Raw genomic sequence first — 18,290 nt, forward strand, 5'->3', positions numbered from 1 at the left:
GCCATGTCCCTGGTACCTGGGTCCCAGCACAGCCTGGCACCTCTCTTGAGGCATTGGGGCAGGGGTCCCTGCTATCCTCTCCCCTAGAAAGTTTTCCTGAAATTGTGGCAGAACGGAGAGATGTGAGAAGAGGGGTGTCCAGGCCGTCCAGTTTGGAGGGGGAAGCAGGTGGATCTGGGCCCAGAAGTGGAACTGGTCCCCACGGGGGTCACAGGGAGGCAACCCCAGTGTGGGTGAGACAGGCTTTCTCTGGACAGCTTTGCAGTGAGCTCCAGGCACTGAGAAGAGCTTTCTGTAAAAGGGAAGCCTTGCCCAGCCTGGCGGGCAGAATGGGCCCTTGGAGGAGGACACAGCACAAGGGGCCAAACCGTGGTGGGGTGGTGCAGGAGGATGGGAGGTATTCTGGGGCTGAGGTGTCAACCTGTTGGCGTCTGTGCTCCTGGATCGCCCCCTGCTGGGTGTCTAGCAGACTGCAGAGGCCAGTGGGACCAGTTCTGACCTCAAATGTCTTCATCCACTCTGGCATTTTCTGGGTACCTACTGTGTGCCAGCCCTACGGGGCACAATAGACAACCTGTCTGCCTTTGCCTGGCTGATCTAGGTTAGCGCTGTCTAACTGAAGTAAAATGTGAGCCACAAATTTATTTATAAACTTTTTAGCAGCCACATTAGAAAAGTAAAAAGAAATTTTTTAGATCTTAAATATGTATTTATTTCAACACGTCATCAGTATAAAAATTATTAACAAAATATTTTACATTCTTCTTTCGTATTATGTCTTCAGAATCTGGTGTGTATTTTACACCTCCAGCACGTCTCCTTTCAGGCCAGCCACAATTCAGGAGCCCAGTAGCCACATGTGGCTGGTGGCCATCGTACTGGACGGCACAGCTCTGGCCTTCCTCCCCAAATCCACCATATTCTGACTCAGTCACTCCCCCAGGCCCTCGGGGAGCTTGCTGGGCAATGCTGGGCGTGGAGGGGCTTGACCCTCCATGAGCTCCCACCTGGGGACAAAATCCACATTTAGAGTTTAAGGACCCCCCCACTCCAGTCCTCTGCTTCCTTCTCCCCAACCCAGGTCAGGTGCATTCTCAGCACCTGCTGCAACCCCCCTCCCCACCCTCAGCCCTGGCGGCTGCTCAGAATCACCTTCCCTGGCCCCGCTCCCAGAGGTACGATTTCATTGGTCAGGGGGAGGGGCCAGGCAGCCGCACTTTTTACAAAGCTCCTTTGGTAATTCTAATAGTATCTAGGTAGAAAACCACTGGGCTCGTAAACTGCTTCTGCTTGACCTTTTCAGCACCCCCTTGCTCCTTTGTGAAGTCAGCTGGACCCTGGGGATTAGGCTCATTCTCTAGGTGGGGAAACTGAGGCCCAGGGAGAGGGAAAGGCTACACATGGATTTCAGCTGGAGGGAAACGTGAATTCATTCCACCCATCCATCCTTCAATTATAATTTGATAAAATAAGTATTATCACCCTTACTTTACAGATGAAAAGAACTGAGACTCAGGGAAGTTAAGGAACTGGCCTAAGACCACATGGTATTTGTCAGCTAGGATGTGGCATTCAAACCATCCTCAAAACTCATGCTGGACGCTGGTTCCAGAACCTAACTTTTAGAGTTGAGCAGGAAAATCCCCTCCCAGATGCTAGACTTCATACTTCTGTTAATACAATCACACTTGCTTCCCCCCCGCCACCCCGCCACAGGTGGGTTTAACTGGGGTCAGCCAGGCTTGTGCTTTGGGGTTCCTGACTTCCCCAAGATCAGACCCCCCACTTCAAGGCCCGTCTAACTCCCATCCTCTACCCTGTGTCCCCTCCCCAGGACTGGCGCTATCCACGTTGGGGACCGTATCCTGGCCATCAACAGTGTTAGCCTCAAGGGCCGGCCACTGAGTGAGGCCATCCACCTCTTGCAGGTGGCTGGTGAGACCGTCACCCTGAAGATCAAGAAGCAGCTAGACCGTGAGCCTCACCCCACACCTGGGCGCCGTCCAGTCCATTTAGGAAGAGAGATCCCTCAGCCTCTGTGCCAAGCTTTGTGAGGCCCAACCTCACTGAATTGTTGCTCACCCTGTGGAGGTGGGAGGGTACCTGGGACAGTGGAGACAGAGGAGACAAGGCTCAGAGTGATGGGAGCGATGGGCCCGAGGTCATACAGCCAGTGTGGGGCCCTCTGGGCCTGAACCATGCTCTTCATCACCTCCTGCCTCTTGAGGTGCCTGCTTGTTTTGCCTTGTGGCCATCACTCACACATTCCTCAGTTTCCCCTGAATTTGTCCCCCATGCTTTTGTAGGGAGTGGATGGAGCCTGAGCTTTAGAGCCTTCCTTCTAATCTGGGCTCCACTGTTGCTCACCATGTGACCTTGGGCATGCTGTACAGCCTTTCTGAGCCTCAGTTTTCACATCTCTGAAACGGGTTTGCCTATTGGCGTGCCTCCCATCTCACCTGTCAGCTTGCCCAGCAGGAGGCTCAGGGAGCCCAGGGCCTGTGAGTTCCCAAACCAGGCTGAAGTGGGGAAACTGAGGCTGGTTGAGCACCTCTGTCTCCAAGGTCAGAAGCCAGTGGCAGTGACACCCGCTTTTCCTCCCAGGCCCCCTCCTACCCCGCAAATCGGGCAGCCTCAGCGAAGCCAGCGATGCAGATGAGGACCCGCCAGAGGCGCTGAAAGGCGGCCTGCTGGCAGCCCGATCCTCGTCCACTGTGCCCAGTGTGGACAGCGCAGTGGAGTCCTGGGGCAGCTTGGCCACTGAGGGTGGCTTTGGGGGCCCAGGTAACACCTCGGGCCCCTGGACAAGCACCGTGTTCTCCGTGGGCCTTTGTAGGGGCTGTTCCCTCGGCCTAACCCTTCTTGCTCCCCTTCTGCTAGCCCCATCCTTTAGGGACACTTCCTGAAGGCAGACCTGATTGGGCCCCATTAGCCATTCTGAGGGCGCCTCACTCCTGAGAGTGTGGACTGCAGGCCTTCCCGGGCTTTGATTGGCATCCACAGCACTGCAGCTGCCCATTCAGATCCCCCGCGTGAGGCCTGGGACCAAGTGGTCTTACTTCTGCCTCCTTCATTCCCAGCCCGACGGCCAGCACACAGCAAGTGCTCGGTGTTGACTGCATCCCATCGAAGACAGGAAGGCAGAAAGCCCCCTCCCACCCCATCCTGTGAGGCCCTCTTGGGTGGACACCCCCAGGGCGCCCCCAAGGACACAAGCTCCCCTGCCTATGCGTGTTGAGACCCATGGGTGCCCTTAGGGGGCATCTGAATCTGGTGGCTGGCCTTCTGGCCTCTGTGACCCCGAACCACAGGGACTCCCCAAGGCCCAGCTCAGGGAGTAGTGGAGTGAGGCCTCTAGGTAGCCTCAGGTGGCCCTCGGCCCTGGTCCTCACTCACTGGATATCTGCCCGATCTCAGTCTCAGCTTCTCCATCTCCAGAACTGGGTCAGCATCTTTCAGCATCACCCCCTGGGGCAAGACCTTCAGAGCTCCCCGTGGCAGGGAGAAGGGGATGGTTAACATAGTGGACCTCCCTCTCAGGCAGGGGTCGGCCAAGCCGAGCCCCGTGGAGCTGGGACAGGATCCTGGAGCCCCAGCATTAACTCTGCTGTTGATCAGGAGATCCAGGGGGTTCTGGGGTAGGGGTCTGGGTGGCAGGGGTCCTCAGGGGACTCTGGGTAGTCAGGCAGGCCCAGAGAGGGCAAAGAGCTCTCCTGGGCCACCCAGCACAGCTAGAGATGGGGCAGGAAGGAGGGCAAGCTGAGGGCACAGAGAGGTTATAGGCGCCCCCTCTGTCCACCTGCCAGGTTCCTACACTCCGCAGGCGGCATCCTGGGGCGTGACCCCCCAGGAGTGGCGGTGCAGCCGGCTGAGAAGCAGTCCCCCACCCACCGAGCCCCAGAGGACGAGCTACGCCCCAGCCCCTGCCGACGAGAGCTTCCCCGAGGAGGAGGAGGAGGAGGAGGACTGGGAGCCAGCAGCTAGGTCTGTGGCGGGGACTCCACGAGGGAGACCGGCTCGCCCTCTTGGCTAGGACGGGCGCGGGGAGCCGGTCCCTGTGCCAAGGCGATGGGGGTGATGGGCAAGTCTTGTCTGGCCTCAGGAGGGCACCTCCTGGGAGAGGAGAGGAGGTGTGGAGCAGAGCCATCTCAGAAGGCTGAGGCGGGGGAAGGGCACGCTGGCCGGAGGGCACGGCAGGGGCAAAGGGGTGAGAGCCATCTCAGAAGGCCGCGGCGGGGAACGGGCACGCTGGCCGGAGGGCACGGCAGGGGCAAAGGGGTGAGAGCCATCTCAGAAGGCCGAGGCGGGGGACGGGCACGCTGGCCGGAGGGCACGGCAGGGGCAAAGGGGTGAGAGCCATCTCAGAAGGCCGCGGCGGGGGACGGGCACGCTGGCCGGAGGGCACGGCAGGGGCAAAGGGGTGAGAGCCATCTCAGAAGGCCGCGGCGGGGGACGGGCACGCTGGCCGGAGGGCACGGCAGGGGCAAAGGGGTGAGAGCCATCTCAGAAGGCCGCGGCGGGGGACGGGCACGCTGGCCGGAGGGCACGGCAGGGGCAAAGGGGTGAGAGCCATCTCAGAAGGCCGCGGCGGGGGACGGGCACGCTGGCCGGAGGGCACGGCAGGGGCAAAGGGGTGAGAGCCATCTCAGAAGGCCGAGGCGGGGGACGGGCACGCTGGCCGGAGGGCACGGCAGGGGCAAAGGGGTGAGAGCCATCTCAGAAGGCCGCGGCGGGGGACGGGCACGCTGGCCGGAGGGCACGGCAGGGGCAAAGGGGTGAGAGCCATCTCAGAAGGCCGCGGCGGGGGACGGGCACGCTGGCCGGAGGGCACGGCAGGGGCAAAGGGGTGAGAGCCATCTCAGAAGGCCACGGCGGGGGAGGGGCACGCTGGCTGGAGGGCACGGCAGGGGCAAAGGGGTGAGGCTGGAGAGGCAGCCTGGCCGGCCCTCCCCACGCCTGGTGATCAGCTGTTCCCAGACACTGAGGGCCCGGACCCACACCCTCCCGACTTGGCCCAGATTGTGATGGCCTCCTGCAGGGGCCCTCGGGTCATGGTCACGAGCGCCAGCCCTGGGCTGGGGACGTGGTGGGTTCTGTAGTGAATTCAGATGCCCCTGCGGGGAGCACACCCGGTGGAGAAATGCTGCTCCTCGTGCGGCCCCAGCCACCAGCTTCCCACGGCTCTGCTTTGGTCGGGCAGTTCCTTCTGCCTAGAATGCTCTCCCCTCCCCTCTCCTGGCCGATGCCTACTCATCCTTTAGACCAGCCTCAGACTCCCCTGCCTCGGGGAGGCTTCCCTGATCCTCCCTCCCTCTGCTGGTACCCACAGCTGCTCACGTGAGCCTCCTGGTGGCACTGGCCACCTTGGGTCTACCTGTTAATCACCTGGCTGTCGTGTCTTCTACTTGGCATCCCTAGTTCAGCCAGGCATCCAGTAGCTGCTCACACGCACTCCATGAGTGACCCTCAGCTCCTTAAGAACAGGTCCTTCACCTTATTCACCTCCATAGCCCTGTGCCCAGGAGAGGGCCTGGCTCAGAACATTTATAGAACTGACTTGATTGGAGCAAATGGCCTTCAGTCTCAGTCTTCTCGTCTCTGAAATGGGAAGGGAAGGAGGCACCTAATTTGCATCACTGTCCTGGAGGCTCCCTTTCAGAGGAAAGCCTGCGTGCCTTCGTGAGAGTGCTTTGCACACCACAGCACACTTGATAACGTCCAGGGCTTTGTAGACAGCAAAGGGCTTTGTAAACGGTGAAGCATGAAAACGTGGCTTGTTACCGTTCTGATGAGACCCGATTTTAGAGCTGATAACGGGCCATACCTCCTGTGATGGAAGTTATAGGGTGGCGCAGCCCTTTCCCCAGCCCTAATACTCCATCGTCTCCATCCATCTGTGTCCTTGCCAGCTCCAGCTCTGTCCCTGTCACTGTCCTGCAATGCCTTGTGTCTGGGTGGGGCCTGGGGTTGTCCTCTGGGGCTGCACCATGGATCTCCTGTCTGTCTGTCTGTCTGTCCGTCTGTCTCTCTTCCCAGGAGTCCTGTGTCACCGCTCTCCACCCCGTCTCATCTGCCCCTGTTCTAGCTGGCCATCGACAGTCCTGGTTGCCCCTAACTGCGTCTTCCCCCCATTCCGTGTCACCAACCACCGCCCCGGGGCCCCAGCACTGCCACCGAGGACGCCTGCCTTCCTGCCCGCCCGCCCGCCCACCCAATGGCCCCTTGAGCCCAACGCAGGGCCCCAGGGCCCGAAGACTCCTCAGGCCCCAGCCCGCCCGCCAGGAGCTGACGCTCTCTGGTTCCTACGTTACAGCCCCGCCCCTGGCCCCGCCTGCGAGGAGGGCTTCTGGCACATGTTCGGGGAAGCCCTCGAAGACCTGGAGTCATGTGGTCAGTCGGAGCTGCTGAGGGAGCTGGAGGTACGCCCTGCCCCCCCACCAGGCCCCTGTGGGAGGTGGCACGTTGATGGCATTGTGCTCTTGTGTAACGCGTACAAGGGTACTCTCCTGGCACCCTCCGTGTAAAGGTGCCTTCACATGCATACAGACTTTGGATGGACCCGTGTGCAAGTGTGACTGAGAGCACCGTGGCGTGGCACGTTAATTGGGGTGTGTGCACATGTGAGCATGTTTGGCATAAAACGTGTGTGTGCGCACTGGGAGCATGTGTGTGTGCATGCACAATGCTGAGTATTGTCAGAACACGTGTGTCAGTGTGCACATTTGGATGCATAAGGGCAGTTTTGGTGTCTGTGTGCATGTCGTTAGCATGCCCAGTGGAAGCTTGTGGATGTCAACATCAGTAACAGCATGGGACATGAGAGGCCGAGAGGTGAATGTGGCTTTCTGTGAGGTCAGCCTTGCCCACGATGGAAAAGGCTGCCTGGGGAGACCTAGGGAGGATCTCACTGGGTCAATTCTGAAGCTCCTTCATATTCTGAGAGCAGTAATTTACACTCTGTTTATCTGTGCTTTTGCCCTATTTTTGTTCCTAAAATTATTGATTGAGCCTTTTTTTTTCTCTATCAGCCTTGCCAATTACTAGGCTCATCAAAGAACCAAGTTTTGTTTTTGTTAACTATGTCTCATGTTTCATTGTTTCCTATCTTACTCTTTCTTATGTCTAGCTTTGATATTCCTTTCCTTCTACTTTATTTGTGTTTAAATCCTGATACTTTTCCTGGTTTCTTAACTCCTTAGTCTTCAGTCTTTCTTGCTCCCTAACATCGTGCATTTAAAGGTAGGAATTTACCTGTAAGCACTTACCTGCCTCCCACAGGCTTTAAGTTGTACTTTTATGGTCTATTCAATTCCTAATACTGTCCTCTGGAGCTGTACCATGGATCTCCACCCCCCGTCTGTCTCTCCGTCTGTCTTGTCTCTCTTCCCAGGCGTCCTGTGTCACCGCTCTCTACGCCATGTCATCTGCCCCTGTTCTAGCTGGCCACTGACAGTCCTGCTTGCCCCTGTGTCTTCTCCCCATTCCGTGGCACCAACCACTGCCCTGGGGCCCCAGCACTGCCACCGAGGACGTGCTGCAGGGTTAAGCCTCTGCCCTCCCAGCCCCATCCTGTGCACCCTCTCAAATGCAGGGCCTCCGTCCACATCTATCCATCGCTGGGGTTTTGTACATGCTGTTCCCTCTTCCTGCCGGGGACTCTCCTTCCTCCCCATTTCTTGCTCATCTTTCAGATCTCGGCTCCGGAAGCTTCCCTGATCCCTCACACTGACCAGGTTCACTGTCCCAGCCTCTCACATTCTGTGTACCCTGGCCTCTGTGACATTTACTGCCATGTGTAATTCCATCTTCTTTATTTTTGTGACTAGCAAGTTAGCAGAGTGGTTAAGACCCTCAACCCTGGAGCCAGACTCTGAGTTCAAATCTTAATCTTTCTAAGCCTCAGTTTCCTCATCTGTAAAATGGGTGGGGGGGGAATGTTATTTGCCTGGCTCATAATATTGTAGAGCATAAAATGAGTTCTGTGTATAAAGTGCTTGGGACTGAGTCCAACGCAGTATAAATGCTAATAATTCAGTGCCAATGATTATTATTCTGATTGCTTATCATTGGGCTGAGAGCCCTAGGCTAGGTCCCCTAGGTCCCCTGGGCAGGGACCTCATCTATTCTGTTCACCATTGTGACCTTGAAGGCTGGCACACAGTAGGTGTCCATAGATGTTGACCGCACACAGAGCGGGAAGCATCTGAGTGAAGAGTTGTGTCCCTACAGGCATCCATCATGACTGGCACCGTGCAGAACGTGGCCCTCGAGGGCAGGCCTGGCCACCGGCCCTGGAGGAGGAACCAGGAGATACGAGCTTCCCCAGAAGAAATGCAGGAGGTGCTGCTGCCGACACCCTTGGAGATGCACAAGGTGGGTGCTGGGGGAGCACAGGAGGCCTGGATGCATGTCCTGATGCTGTGGGTATTTGCCATAGCTCCAGATGGGCCCCGCTCCTCCCTGGGCTTCATTCTCCTCCACCAATAAAACAGATTTTGTAGAAGGTAGAGTTTTCCAAAACTCCTGCCTTTTGGGCGATACACACACACACACACACACACACACACACACACACACACACACACACACACACACACACACACACACACACACACACACACACACACACACACACACACACACACACACACGATACTTTTCTTTAAGTAGACTCACTTTTTCCCCACTTAAGTTATCTTGTGCGTGTATCATATAAAGGCTTATAATATGTGTGTATATATATGTATGTGTGCATGCCTATCAGTACCTTAAATGAGAGGCCAGCATTTTTGTCATCTATAGGCTACTGTCTAGGAAAACAAAACACAGAAGAGAAAAAAGAGCTCTCGGCCCATAATAGCCTTCAGAAGGCTCTGAGCCTGAAGCCAGCTCTTTGGTGGACGGGGAGATGGGAAGTGTCAAAGGGTGGTGAAAACACATGGCCACCCCACTGAGACTTTCTCCTGGAATGGAAGCAGGAAGATTGAAAAAGAACTAAAAGGAACTCCTTTTCCTACAGCTTCCACTGTGACTGAGTGCTGTAGATGGAGGGTCAGCGGAGGTGGAGGGGAGGGGGTGCTCCAGAAGCCAAGGCTTGGGCACGATGCCAAGGTAGTAACACATGTGGACAGCCAGGTGGGCTAGGGCTGGGTCCCGGATGCCAGATGCCAGACCAAGGGGCTTAGGCAACTTTGGGAGGCTAGGGGGAAAGATCGGGGCTCCAGAGGTCTCCTCCTCCTCCTGTTCCCAGGTGACACTGCACAAGGACCCTGTACGGAGTGACTTTGGTTTTAGTGTCTCAGATGGCCTCCTGGAGAAGGGCGTCTATGTCCACACTGTGCGCCCTGATGGGCCAGCTCAACGTGGGGGTCTCCGGCCCTTTGACAGGGTCCTCCAGGTAATGCTGGGTGGTGGCACTGTTGATGGAGTGGCCTTTCCTAGCCCCAGAGTGGGGAGAAAGCCCGACTTCTACCTTGGCTGAGTGGCCTTGAGCAGGTTGCCTCCCGTCTCTGAGCCCAAGGTTTCTTTTTTATTTTTAAATAATCCTTTATTTTTTATTTTTTTAGATTTTATTTATTTATTTATTTATTTATGGCTGTGTTGAGTCTGCATTGCTGTGCACAGGCCTTCTCTAGTTGCGGTGAGCTGGAGCTACTCTTCATTGTGGTGCAAGGGCTTCTCATTGCAGTGGCTTCTCTTGTTGCGGAGCACGGGCTCCAGGTGTGCAGGCTTCAGTAGTTGTGGCTCACAGGCTCTAGAGCGCAGGCTCAGTAGTTGTGGCGCACAGGCTTAGTTGCTCCGTGGCATGTGGGATCTTCCCGGACCAGGGCTCAAACCCGTGTCCCCTGCATTGGCAGGCGGATTCTTAACCACTGCACCACCAGGGAAGCCCTGAGCCCCAGGTTTCTCATCTGAGAGAAGGGAATGACAGCACAGTTGTATTGGTGAGGTTAGGCTAAGTTATGCTGCAGGAACAAACAATCCCAAATCTCAGTGGTTTAATACACATGAACATTTATTTATCATTTATACGATATGTCCACTGTGGGCCAGTGTGGGCCTTGCTCCACCTGTGCTGGTGGAGGCTCCACCCTCTAGTAAATGCCTCGGACTCCATGACAACTAAGTCATGTGATCTCACTAACAGCAAGGGAACCTGGGAAATGTGAGTGGGCAGATAGAAGCTGTGGGGCATCCCTGGCACACCCTTTCCCATGCCCCACATTCTAGGCAGGAGGCTCAGCGTGTGGTCTGCTTGTGATGTTAAAAAATGGAGACAGTCTCTAGGTCCATCCATGTCTCTGCAAATGGCACAATTTCGTTCCTTTTTATGGCTGAGTAATATTCCATTGTATATATGTACCACATCTTCTTTATCCATTCCTCTGTTGGTGGACATTTAGGTTGCTTCCATGACCTGGCTATTGTAAATAGTGCTGCAGTGAACATTGGGGTGCATGTATCTTTCGGAATCATGGTCTTCTCTGGGTATATGTGCAAGAGTGGGATTGCTGGATCATATGGTAATTCTATTTTTAGATTTTTAAGGAACCTCCATACTGTTCTCCATAGTGGCTGTGTCAATTTACATTCCCACCAACAGTGTAAGAGGGTTCACTTTTCTCTACACCCTCTCTGGCATTTCTTCTTTGTTGATTTTTTGGTGATGGCCATTCTGACTGGTGCGACGTGGTACCTCATTGTAGTTTTTGTTTTTTTTTTATACAGCAGGTTCTTTATACACATCACTGTATACATGTCAACCCCAATTGCACAATTCATCACACCACCCCACCACCACTTTCCCCCCTTGGTGTCCATATGTTTGTTCTCTACATCTGTGTCTCAATTTCTGCCCTGCAAACCGGCTCATCTGTACCATTTTTCTAGGTTCCACAAATATGCGTTAATATATGATATTTGTTTTTCTCTTTCTGACTTACTTCACTCTGTATGACAGTCTCTAGATCCATCCACGTCTCAACAAATGACCCAATTTCGTTCCTTTTTAGGGCTGAGTAATATTCCATTGTATATATGTACCACATCTTCTTTATCCATTCGTCTGTTGATGGGCATTTAGGTTGCTTCCATGACCTGGCTATTGTAAATAGTGCTGCAATGAACATTGGGGTGCATGTGTCTTTTTGAATTATGGTTTTCTCTGGGTATATGCCCAGTAGTGGGATTGCTGGGTAATATGGTAATTCTATTTTTAGTTTTTTAAGGAACCTCCTTACTGTTCTCCATAGTGGCTGTATCAATTTACATTCCCACCAACAGTGCAAGAGGGTTCCCTTTTCTCCACACCCTCTCTAGCATTTGTTGTTTGTAGATTTTCTGATGATGCCCATTCTAACTGGTGTGAGGTGATACCTCATTGTAGTTTTGATTTGCATTTCTCTAATAATTAGTGAGGTTGAGCAGCTTTTCATGTGCTTCATGGCCGTCTGTATGTCTTCTTTGGAGAAATGTCTATTTAGGTCTTCTGCCCATTTTTGGATTGGGTTGTTTGCTTTTTAATATTGAGCTGCATGAGCTGTTTATATATTTTGGAGATTAATCCTTTGTCCATTGATTCATTTGCAAATATTTTCTCCTAATCTGAGGGTTGTCTTTTCATCTTGTTTATGGTTTCCTTTGCTGTGCAAAAGCTTTTAAGTTTCATTAGGTCCCATTTGTTTATTTTTGTTTTTATTTTCATTACTCTAGGAGGTGAATCAAAAAAGATCTTCCTGTGATTTAGGTCAAAGAGTGTGCTGCCTATGTTTTCCTCTAAGAGTTTTATAGTGTCCAGCCTTACATTTGGGTCCTTAATCCATTTGGAGTTTATTTTTGTGTATGGTTTTAGGGAGTGTTCTAATTTCATTCTTTTACATGTAGCTGTCCAGTTTTCCCAGCACCACTTATTGAAGAGACTGTCTTTTCTCCACTGTATATACTTGCCTCCTTTGTCATAGATTAGTTGACCATAGGTGCATGGGTTTATCTCTGGGCTTTCTATCCTGTTCCATTGATCTATTTTTCTGTTTTTGTGCCAGTACCATACTGTCTTGATTGTTGTAGCTTTATAGTATAGTCTGAAGTCAGGGAGCCTGATTCCTTCAGCTCCATTTTTCTTTCTCAAGATTGCTTTGGCTATTTGTGGTCTTTTGTGTTTCCATTCAAGTTGTAAAATTTTTTGTTCTAATTCTGTGAAAAATGCTATTGGTAATTTGATAGGAATTGCACTGAATCTGGAGATTGCTTTGGGTAGTATAGTCATTTTCACAATATTGATTCTTTCAATCCAAGAACATGGTATATCTCTGCATCTGTTTGTGTCGTCTTTGATTTCTTTCATCAGTGCCTTATAGTCTTCTGAGTACAGGTCTTTTGCCTCCTTAGTAGGTTTATTCCTAGACACTGTCATATAGAGTGAAGTAAGTCAGAAAGGAAAAAACAAATATTGTATATTAACACATATATGTGGAATTTAGAAAAAAGGTAGAGATGAACCTATTTGCAGAACAGAAATAGAGACACAGATGTATAAAACATACATATGGACACCAAGTGGGGAGGGGGGTGGGATGGATTGGGAGATTGGGATTGATGGATGTACACTGCTATATATGAAGTAGATAGCTGGTGAGGGCCAGCTGGTATAGCATGGGGAATAAAAAGGTCCAATCTGTTTGCAGGACATATATTAAGTTAACCTTAAAAATGCATTCCAATATACAGGAGGTGCAAACAAATACTGTTTGACTCCACTTATATGAGGTACCTAGAATAGCCAAATTCATATAGTCAGAAAGTACACTAGTAGATACCAGGGGCCAGTGGTTGGGGGGGAATGGGGAGTTAGTGTTTAATGGGGACAGAGTTTCAGTTTAGGAAGGTGAAAAATTCAGGAGATGGATGATGGTGAGAGTTGCATAACAATGTGAATGTACGTAGTGCCACTGAACTGTACAGTTAAATATGGTTAAAATAGTATGTTTTATATTATGTGACTTACCACAATAAAAAAACATTTTAAAAAAATGAATAAAATTAGATTTTTCGGATGAGAAAAATAAATGGAGACAAGCAGGCGCTGGAGGGTGAAGGATGCATGGAAGGGTTGAAAGACTGAAATGAGAGTGCCTTCCTCTGTGTGAGTGTTCAGATTCACCCTGTGTCTGGGCTGGGCAGGGTCTGTATTTGAAGAAATTCTCACCCACTTCAGCCCAGGCTGAGCTGACGCCATCTGCCCCATGGCTGTGCATGTGCAGGTCAACCACGTTCGCACGCGGGACCTTGACTGCTGCCTGACGGTGCCGCTCCTGGCCGAGGCGGGCAATGTCGTGGAGCTGGTCATCAGCCGCAACCCGCTGGCCCAGAGCAGCCGGGCCCCACGAGCACCGGGCCCCAGAGGCCCACGGATGCTGTGAAGTCAGCACGTGGTCTGGACACCTGGGAAGATCCTGGCGCCCACACCTGCAGCCAGGCTGAAGAAGTGGCCACCCACTCGTCCATCTGTCATCTGGCAGGCTCTGACCAGACTCTCTTCTCCACATCTGCGGCAACGGGGGCCTGGGCCCAGTTGCGGTGATATCGAGGTCTTTCTCCAGTTGGGCCTCCAAGATGCCCAGTGCGGGGCCTGCCCAGTAGGGATCGAGGCAGGCTGCTCAGCCGGCAGTACAGGGGCTGCCCCCAGTCCCTGCAGAACCCCTGGGAAGAGCGTCTAGTGCTGGGACAGCTCAGCTCCGCGTGAGGAGCGTCCTCCCAGAAGAGCTATGGGGCCTGGGTGGCTGTGAGGAAGGAGGGAGCGCCCTGTCTCAGGAGGTGAGCAAGCGGGACCTGATCCCCCCTGTGCGGTCGCAGGCAGGGGTGTGCAGCTTCCCGGCGATGCGTCGTGCGGGCTCAGGTGGTTAGCGTCCCCCGGGGGAGCATTGAGGGGGAGGGTGGGGCTACTTCATCTGGACAGCCTCCCACCAGGAAGGAGGCTGCTCAGGGGAGGAGGCCAGCCGCTTCCCTTCTCCAGAGTCTGGTGTTCAGGGCTCACCAGCATCCCCACTTAGGAGACTCTGAACTGGGGTGTCTGGATTCCCAGGAAGCACAGGCCCTTTGAGGGGTTCTTTCATTTCTGAGACTCTGGTCGAAGCCTCTGTCGTTTGAGGCCACAGTTCTGGGCCCGTTGGGCGAGCTTGGTGTCAGGCTTTGGGCTGTCAGCCCCTCCTGCTGCTTTAGTAGGACGTGTGGCCACTGGACCAGATGAGTACACCTGTCTTAGACCAGGCCCCTCAGGGTGGGTGGGAGTCATTTCAGGACAAAAGACCCAGGGGATTCCATTCAGCTGCTATTACAGTGAAGATGGGAAAACCATGGAAATAAATAGGATATGTAAGATGATAGAGCTCCTAGCCGAATAAATCAGTGAAGGAGGAGAGAGAAGCAGAGACGGACAGACAGACAGGCAGGGGAGACAGGCCATTCTTTCTCACGCCCAGCAGCGACAGTGTCCAAAGTGGTCATTCAAGGAATTTGATTCTCACTTGAAATCTGGAAGCACCAGCATCCCTTCAAATCGCTTTCCTCATTTTCTGCAGTCCAGAAACCCTTTTGGTTTTGAGAAGGGCCCGGGGTCTCCACCTGGTGGTCTGGGCTGTGGCCCCTGAGATGGAGGTGGGCAGAAAGGATTCAGCCAGGTCTTGGGACCTGTTCTGCCCCTGCCCAGCTCCTAACAGGGTCTCAGGAAAACAGGGGGCGCCCACTCCCACCTTCATCCTCCTCTACCCCTGAATCCCCTAGAGGCCTGAAAAAGGCTCTTCCACTCAAGGGACTCGATAGGGAGTCAAGACGTCTGTTCCTTTCACCCTGGGTCACTGCTCGTTGCTGTGTGAACCCCTCTGGTCTGACCCCCTCTGGACAATTAAAGGGTTGACAGTCTGAGCAGGTACTGGCCTGCCTGTCAGGACGGAACCATCTCAGCCCGCTGGGCTTGGGAAAGCTACGCTCGACAGCAGCCGAGGAAGATGCATCCTGACCCTGAACAGTGTTCTGCCCTCCTCGGGCTGAGGCCTCTGCGATTCCCCCAGACGTATGCAACCAGGCCCGGCGGGTGGATCTCCTGGCCACGCTGGCCTTCTCATATGCAATATTCCTCTGTCTTCTCATGGGGATCGTTCACCCCAGAATTGACACCTCCTGACACCTGTCCCCCAGTGAGCGTCCTGCCTGCCTATGCATTTTGGGTACAGCCCCTGGGACATGCCCCTTCCACCCCCCAAAAGCTGTATTTTTCTCTGGCTGAGATTGGAGCATATTCCTTGTAAAGTATTTTTCTACTTGGGGTTTTCTTAGGGCTCTCGGGAAGCACAACATGCCAAGGAGTGCCACTGTAAAGGCCACTTGGGGTCTCCTTGGGGCCCACGTGTACATTTGCCCCACTGACTTGCAGTGACGTGGGAGTGGGGGGTGGGGGGGTGCTGTTGGGATGATCTTTTTAAATAAAATTATTTAAAAGTACTTGGATTAGTGTGTCTGCTTTTTAAAACAAAAAAAACAGGCTGGTGATACCTATCTAATTACCCGTGACATTTTGCACAAAACTAGGACAAATAAATAATCCTAAAATTTCTATCAAACCACAAAAGACCCAGAATTGCCAAAGTAATCCTGAGGAAAAAGAACAAAGCTGGAGGGATAACCCTCCCAAACTTTACACAACACTAAAAAGCTACAGTAATCAAAGCAGCATGGTATTGTCACAAAATGGACATATGGATCAATGGAACAGAATAGAAAGCCCAGAAAAAAACCCACACACTTATGGTCAATTAATTTTCGACAGAGGAGGTAAGAATATATGATGGAGAAAGACAGTCTATTCAGCAAGTGGTGCTGGGAAAGTCGGGACAGCTGCATGTAAATCGATCGATCAATGACATTAGAACACTCCCTTATGCCATGCACAAAAATAAACTCAGATTGGCTTAAATATGAGACATGACACTACAGAACTCCTAGAAGAGAACATAGGCAAAATATTCTCTGACATACAACATAATGTTTTCATAGGCCAGTCTCCCAAAGCAATAGAAATAAAAGGAAGAGCAAAGAAATATGACCTAAACAAAACTTGAAAGCGTTTGCGCAGCAAAGGAAAACATACACAAAACGAAAAGACAACCTGAGATGGGGAGAAAATATTTGGAAATGATCTCACGACAAAGGCTTAATTTCCAAAATATACAAACAGCTTATAAAAATCAACAACAAAAAAACAACCCAATAAAAAAATAGGAAGACATAAACATTTCATAACGAAGACGTACAGATGGTCAACAGACATGTGAAAAGATGCTCAACATCACTAGTTAGTTATTAGAGAAATGCAAGTCAAAACTACAAGGAACTACCTCTTCACTACAGTCACAATGGCCATCATCAAAAAGTCCACAGATACTAAGTGCTGCAGACAGTGTGGAGAAATAAGAATCCTCCTAAACTGTTCGTGGGAATGTACATTGGTAACAGCCACTATAAAGGGCAGTATCGAAATTCCTATAAAACTAAAAAGAGAGCTACCCTACGTGCCAGCAGTCCCACATGGGGGTGTATTTCCGAAGAAATCCATGATTGAAGAAGACACATGCACCCCACTGTTGATTGCACCACTATTTACAATAGCCAAGACAAAAACAACCAAAATACCCACATATAGATGAATGGATAAAGATGTGGTACCTGTGTACAATGGACTCTTAGCCGTAAACAAGAACTAAATAATGCCAATGGAAGAAACATGGATGGAACAGGGATGATCATAAACTAAGTGAAGTCAGTCAGAGGAAGACAAATAGCATATGATATCACTTATAGCTAGAATCAAAAAATGATACAAATGAACTTATTTACACAACAGACACAGATTTAGAAAACAAACAGGATTCCCAAACAGGAAAGCTCAGGGGCAGAAATAAATAAGGACTTTTAGATTAATGTATACACAATAATATACAAAAAATAATGAACAAGGACTTACTGTACAGCAAAGGGAAGTCTGCTCAACGTTCTGCAAAAACCTATATGGGAAAGATAACAAAAAAGGATATAACTACACGTATAAATGAATCAGGTTACTGTACACCTACAACAAACACCACATTGAAAATCAACTATATACCAACATACCATAAATGTTAAATTACGAAAAAAAGAAATGCCTACTACAACCCCTCCGGCCTGGGTGATCTAGGCTGGTATCATATACCCTAAGCATGAGGAGACTTGGGTCCCAAAGCTGGACTGAAGTGGAGGTGGGAGAGCAGGAGAGGATGTGCCCACAAAGGAGAATCCTAAAGAGCTGTACTGTCTGTCACTTCTCCATGGAACCACAATCTCCAGCTGCAGGTGGGCCCTCCGACAGCTAAACGAAGCCGAGTGCACCCAAACCATGCTGGACCATCTAGGAGGCAGGAGCTTCAAAAAGTGACCGAGCCTCCACGGCTGCTGGTGGTGGGGTTCCCACATCCAGCCCCCTTGCCAGGAGTCACCCCAGCTACACACCACAGCACCCCCAGCAGCGTGGTATAGCCAGGGTTTGGAATTTTGGGGGGCGTGAAGCTTAACGGGGAAGAGATAGTGACACACAAGCCCTTGGGTGTTGTCTATGGCACCTTCCCCTCTAACTCACAGCCAAGTAAGATGACTCTTCCTAAAGCTTTTGGATGCCTAGGAACCAGAGTTGGGCACGAAGAAATGCTGCCGCCTTGTGCACGTCTCCCGTAACAACTTTACAACCGGTGCTACAGGGCGCCTCATATTCAAAAACCTTTGGGGCTTTTAATGACACGTGTCCTCAAAAATCAGCTGGGTTAGGTAACCGAAAAAAAATTCAAAACACACAAACTTTCATTCAGCCAAATTTCAAGTGGGAAAGTTTACTCACACTGTTTAAAAAATTAAAAATACACACCATGACAAGATGCATAACATGGCTCATTATTGCAGAAATAAAAATCCAAAGTGTAACGAGAGATCGCCTCCCAGCAGGCAGAATGGCCAGAATCAAAAAGTCTACAAACAGTCAATGGGGGAGTGAGTGTGGAGAAAAGGGAACCTTCCCACTCGGGGAGTGGACATGTACATTGGTAATCGCCACTAGAAAGCACTATATCCCAGTTCCCAGAAAACTAAAGAGAAAGCGACCCTATATTTCTGCTCTCCCACTCCTCTGCGTTACACGGGGAAATCCGTAATTCAACAAGACACATGCACCCCAACGTTCATTGCGGCACTATTTACAATTCCCAAGACAA

The 18,290-nt window shown here is 51.6% G+C and overlaps 1 protein-coding gene and 1 long non-coding RNA gene across 8 annotated transcripts in view; one reads left to right on the plus strand and one right to left on the minus strand.

Moving 5' to 3' along the window:
- GRIP2 (glutamate receptor interacting protein 2) overlaps positions 1–16,901 on the plus strand; it is a 100,907-nt gene extending 84,006 nt beyond the window's left edge. For 4 of the 7 annotated variants that reach the window (XM_082413458.1, XM_082413452.1, XM_082413453.1 and 1 more), the window contains 7 exons: positions 1,835–1,974; positions 2,605–2,784; positions 3,807–3,984; positions 6,314–6,419; positions 8,230–8,373; positions 9,251–9,397; positions 13,260–16,901. In XM_082413458.1, the coding sequence (XP_082269584.1) occupies positions 1,835–1,974; positions 2,605–2,784; positions 3,807–3,984; positions 6,314–6,419; positions 8,230–8,373; positions 9,251–9,397; positions 13,260–13,418 (1,054 nt within the window). In that variant the 3' untranslated portion in view covers positions 13,419–16,901. Of the gene's footprint in view, positions 1–1,834; positions 1,975–2,604; positions 2,785–3,806; positions 3,985–6,036; positions 6,189–6,313; positions 6,420–8,229; positions 8,374–9,250; positions 9,398–13,259 lie in introns of those variants that run through there. The other 3 variants (XM_082413455.1, XM_082413457.1, XM_082413456.1) reach the window with 3 other exon arrangements.
- On the minus strand, positions 920–18,199 carry LOC309638045. Its single transcript, XR_014250974.1, has 3 exons — positions 17,015–18,199; positions 5,503–5,598; positions 920–1,007 (listed from the first exon to the last, which is right to left on the minus strand). It is a non-coding gene; the product is annotated as an uncharacterized lncRNA (long non-coding RNA).
- Positions 18,200–18,290: the final 91 nt, after the last annotated feature.

Source organism: Balaenoptera physalus (assembly GCF_965194825.1).
Source record: "Balaenoptera physalus genome assembly, chromosome: 11".
Lineage (NCBI taxonomy): Eukaryota > Metazoa > Chordata > Mammalia > Artiodactyla > Balaenopteridae > Balaenoptera > Balaenoptera physalus.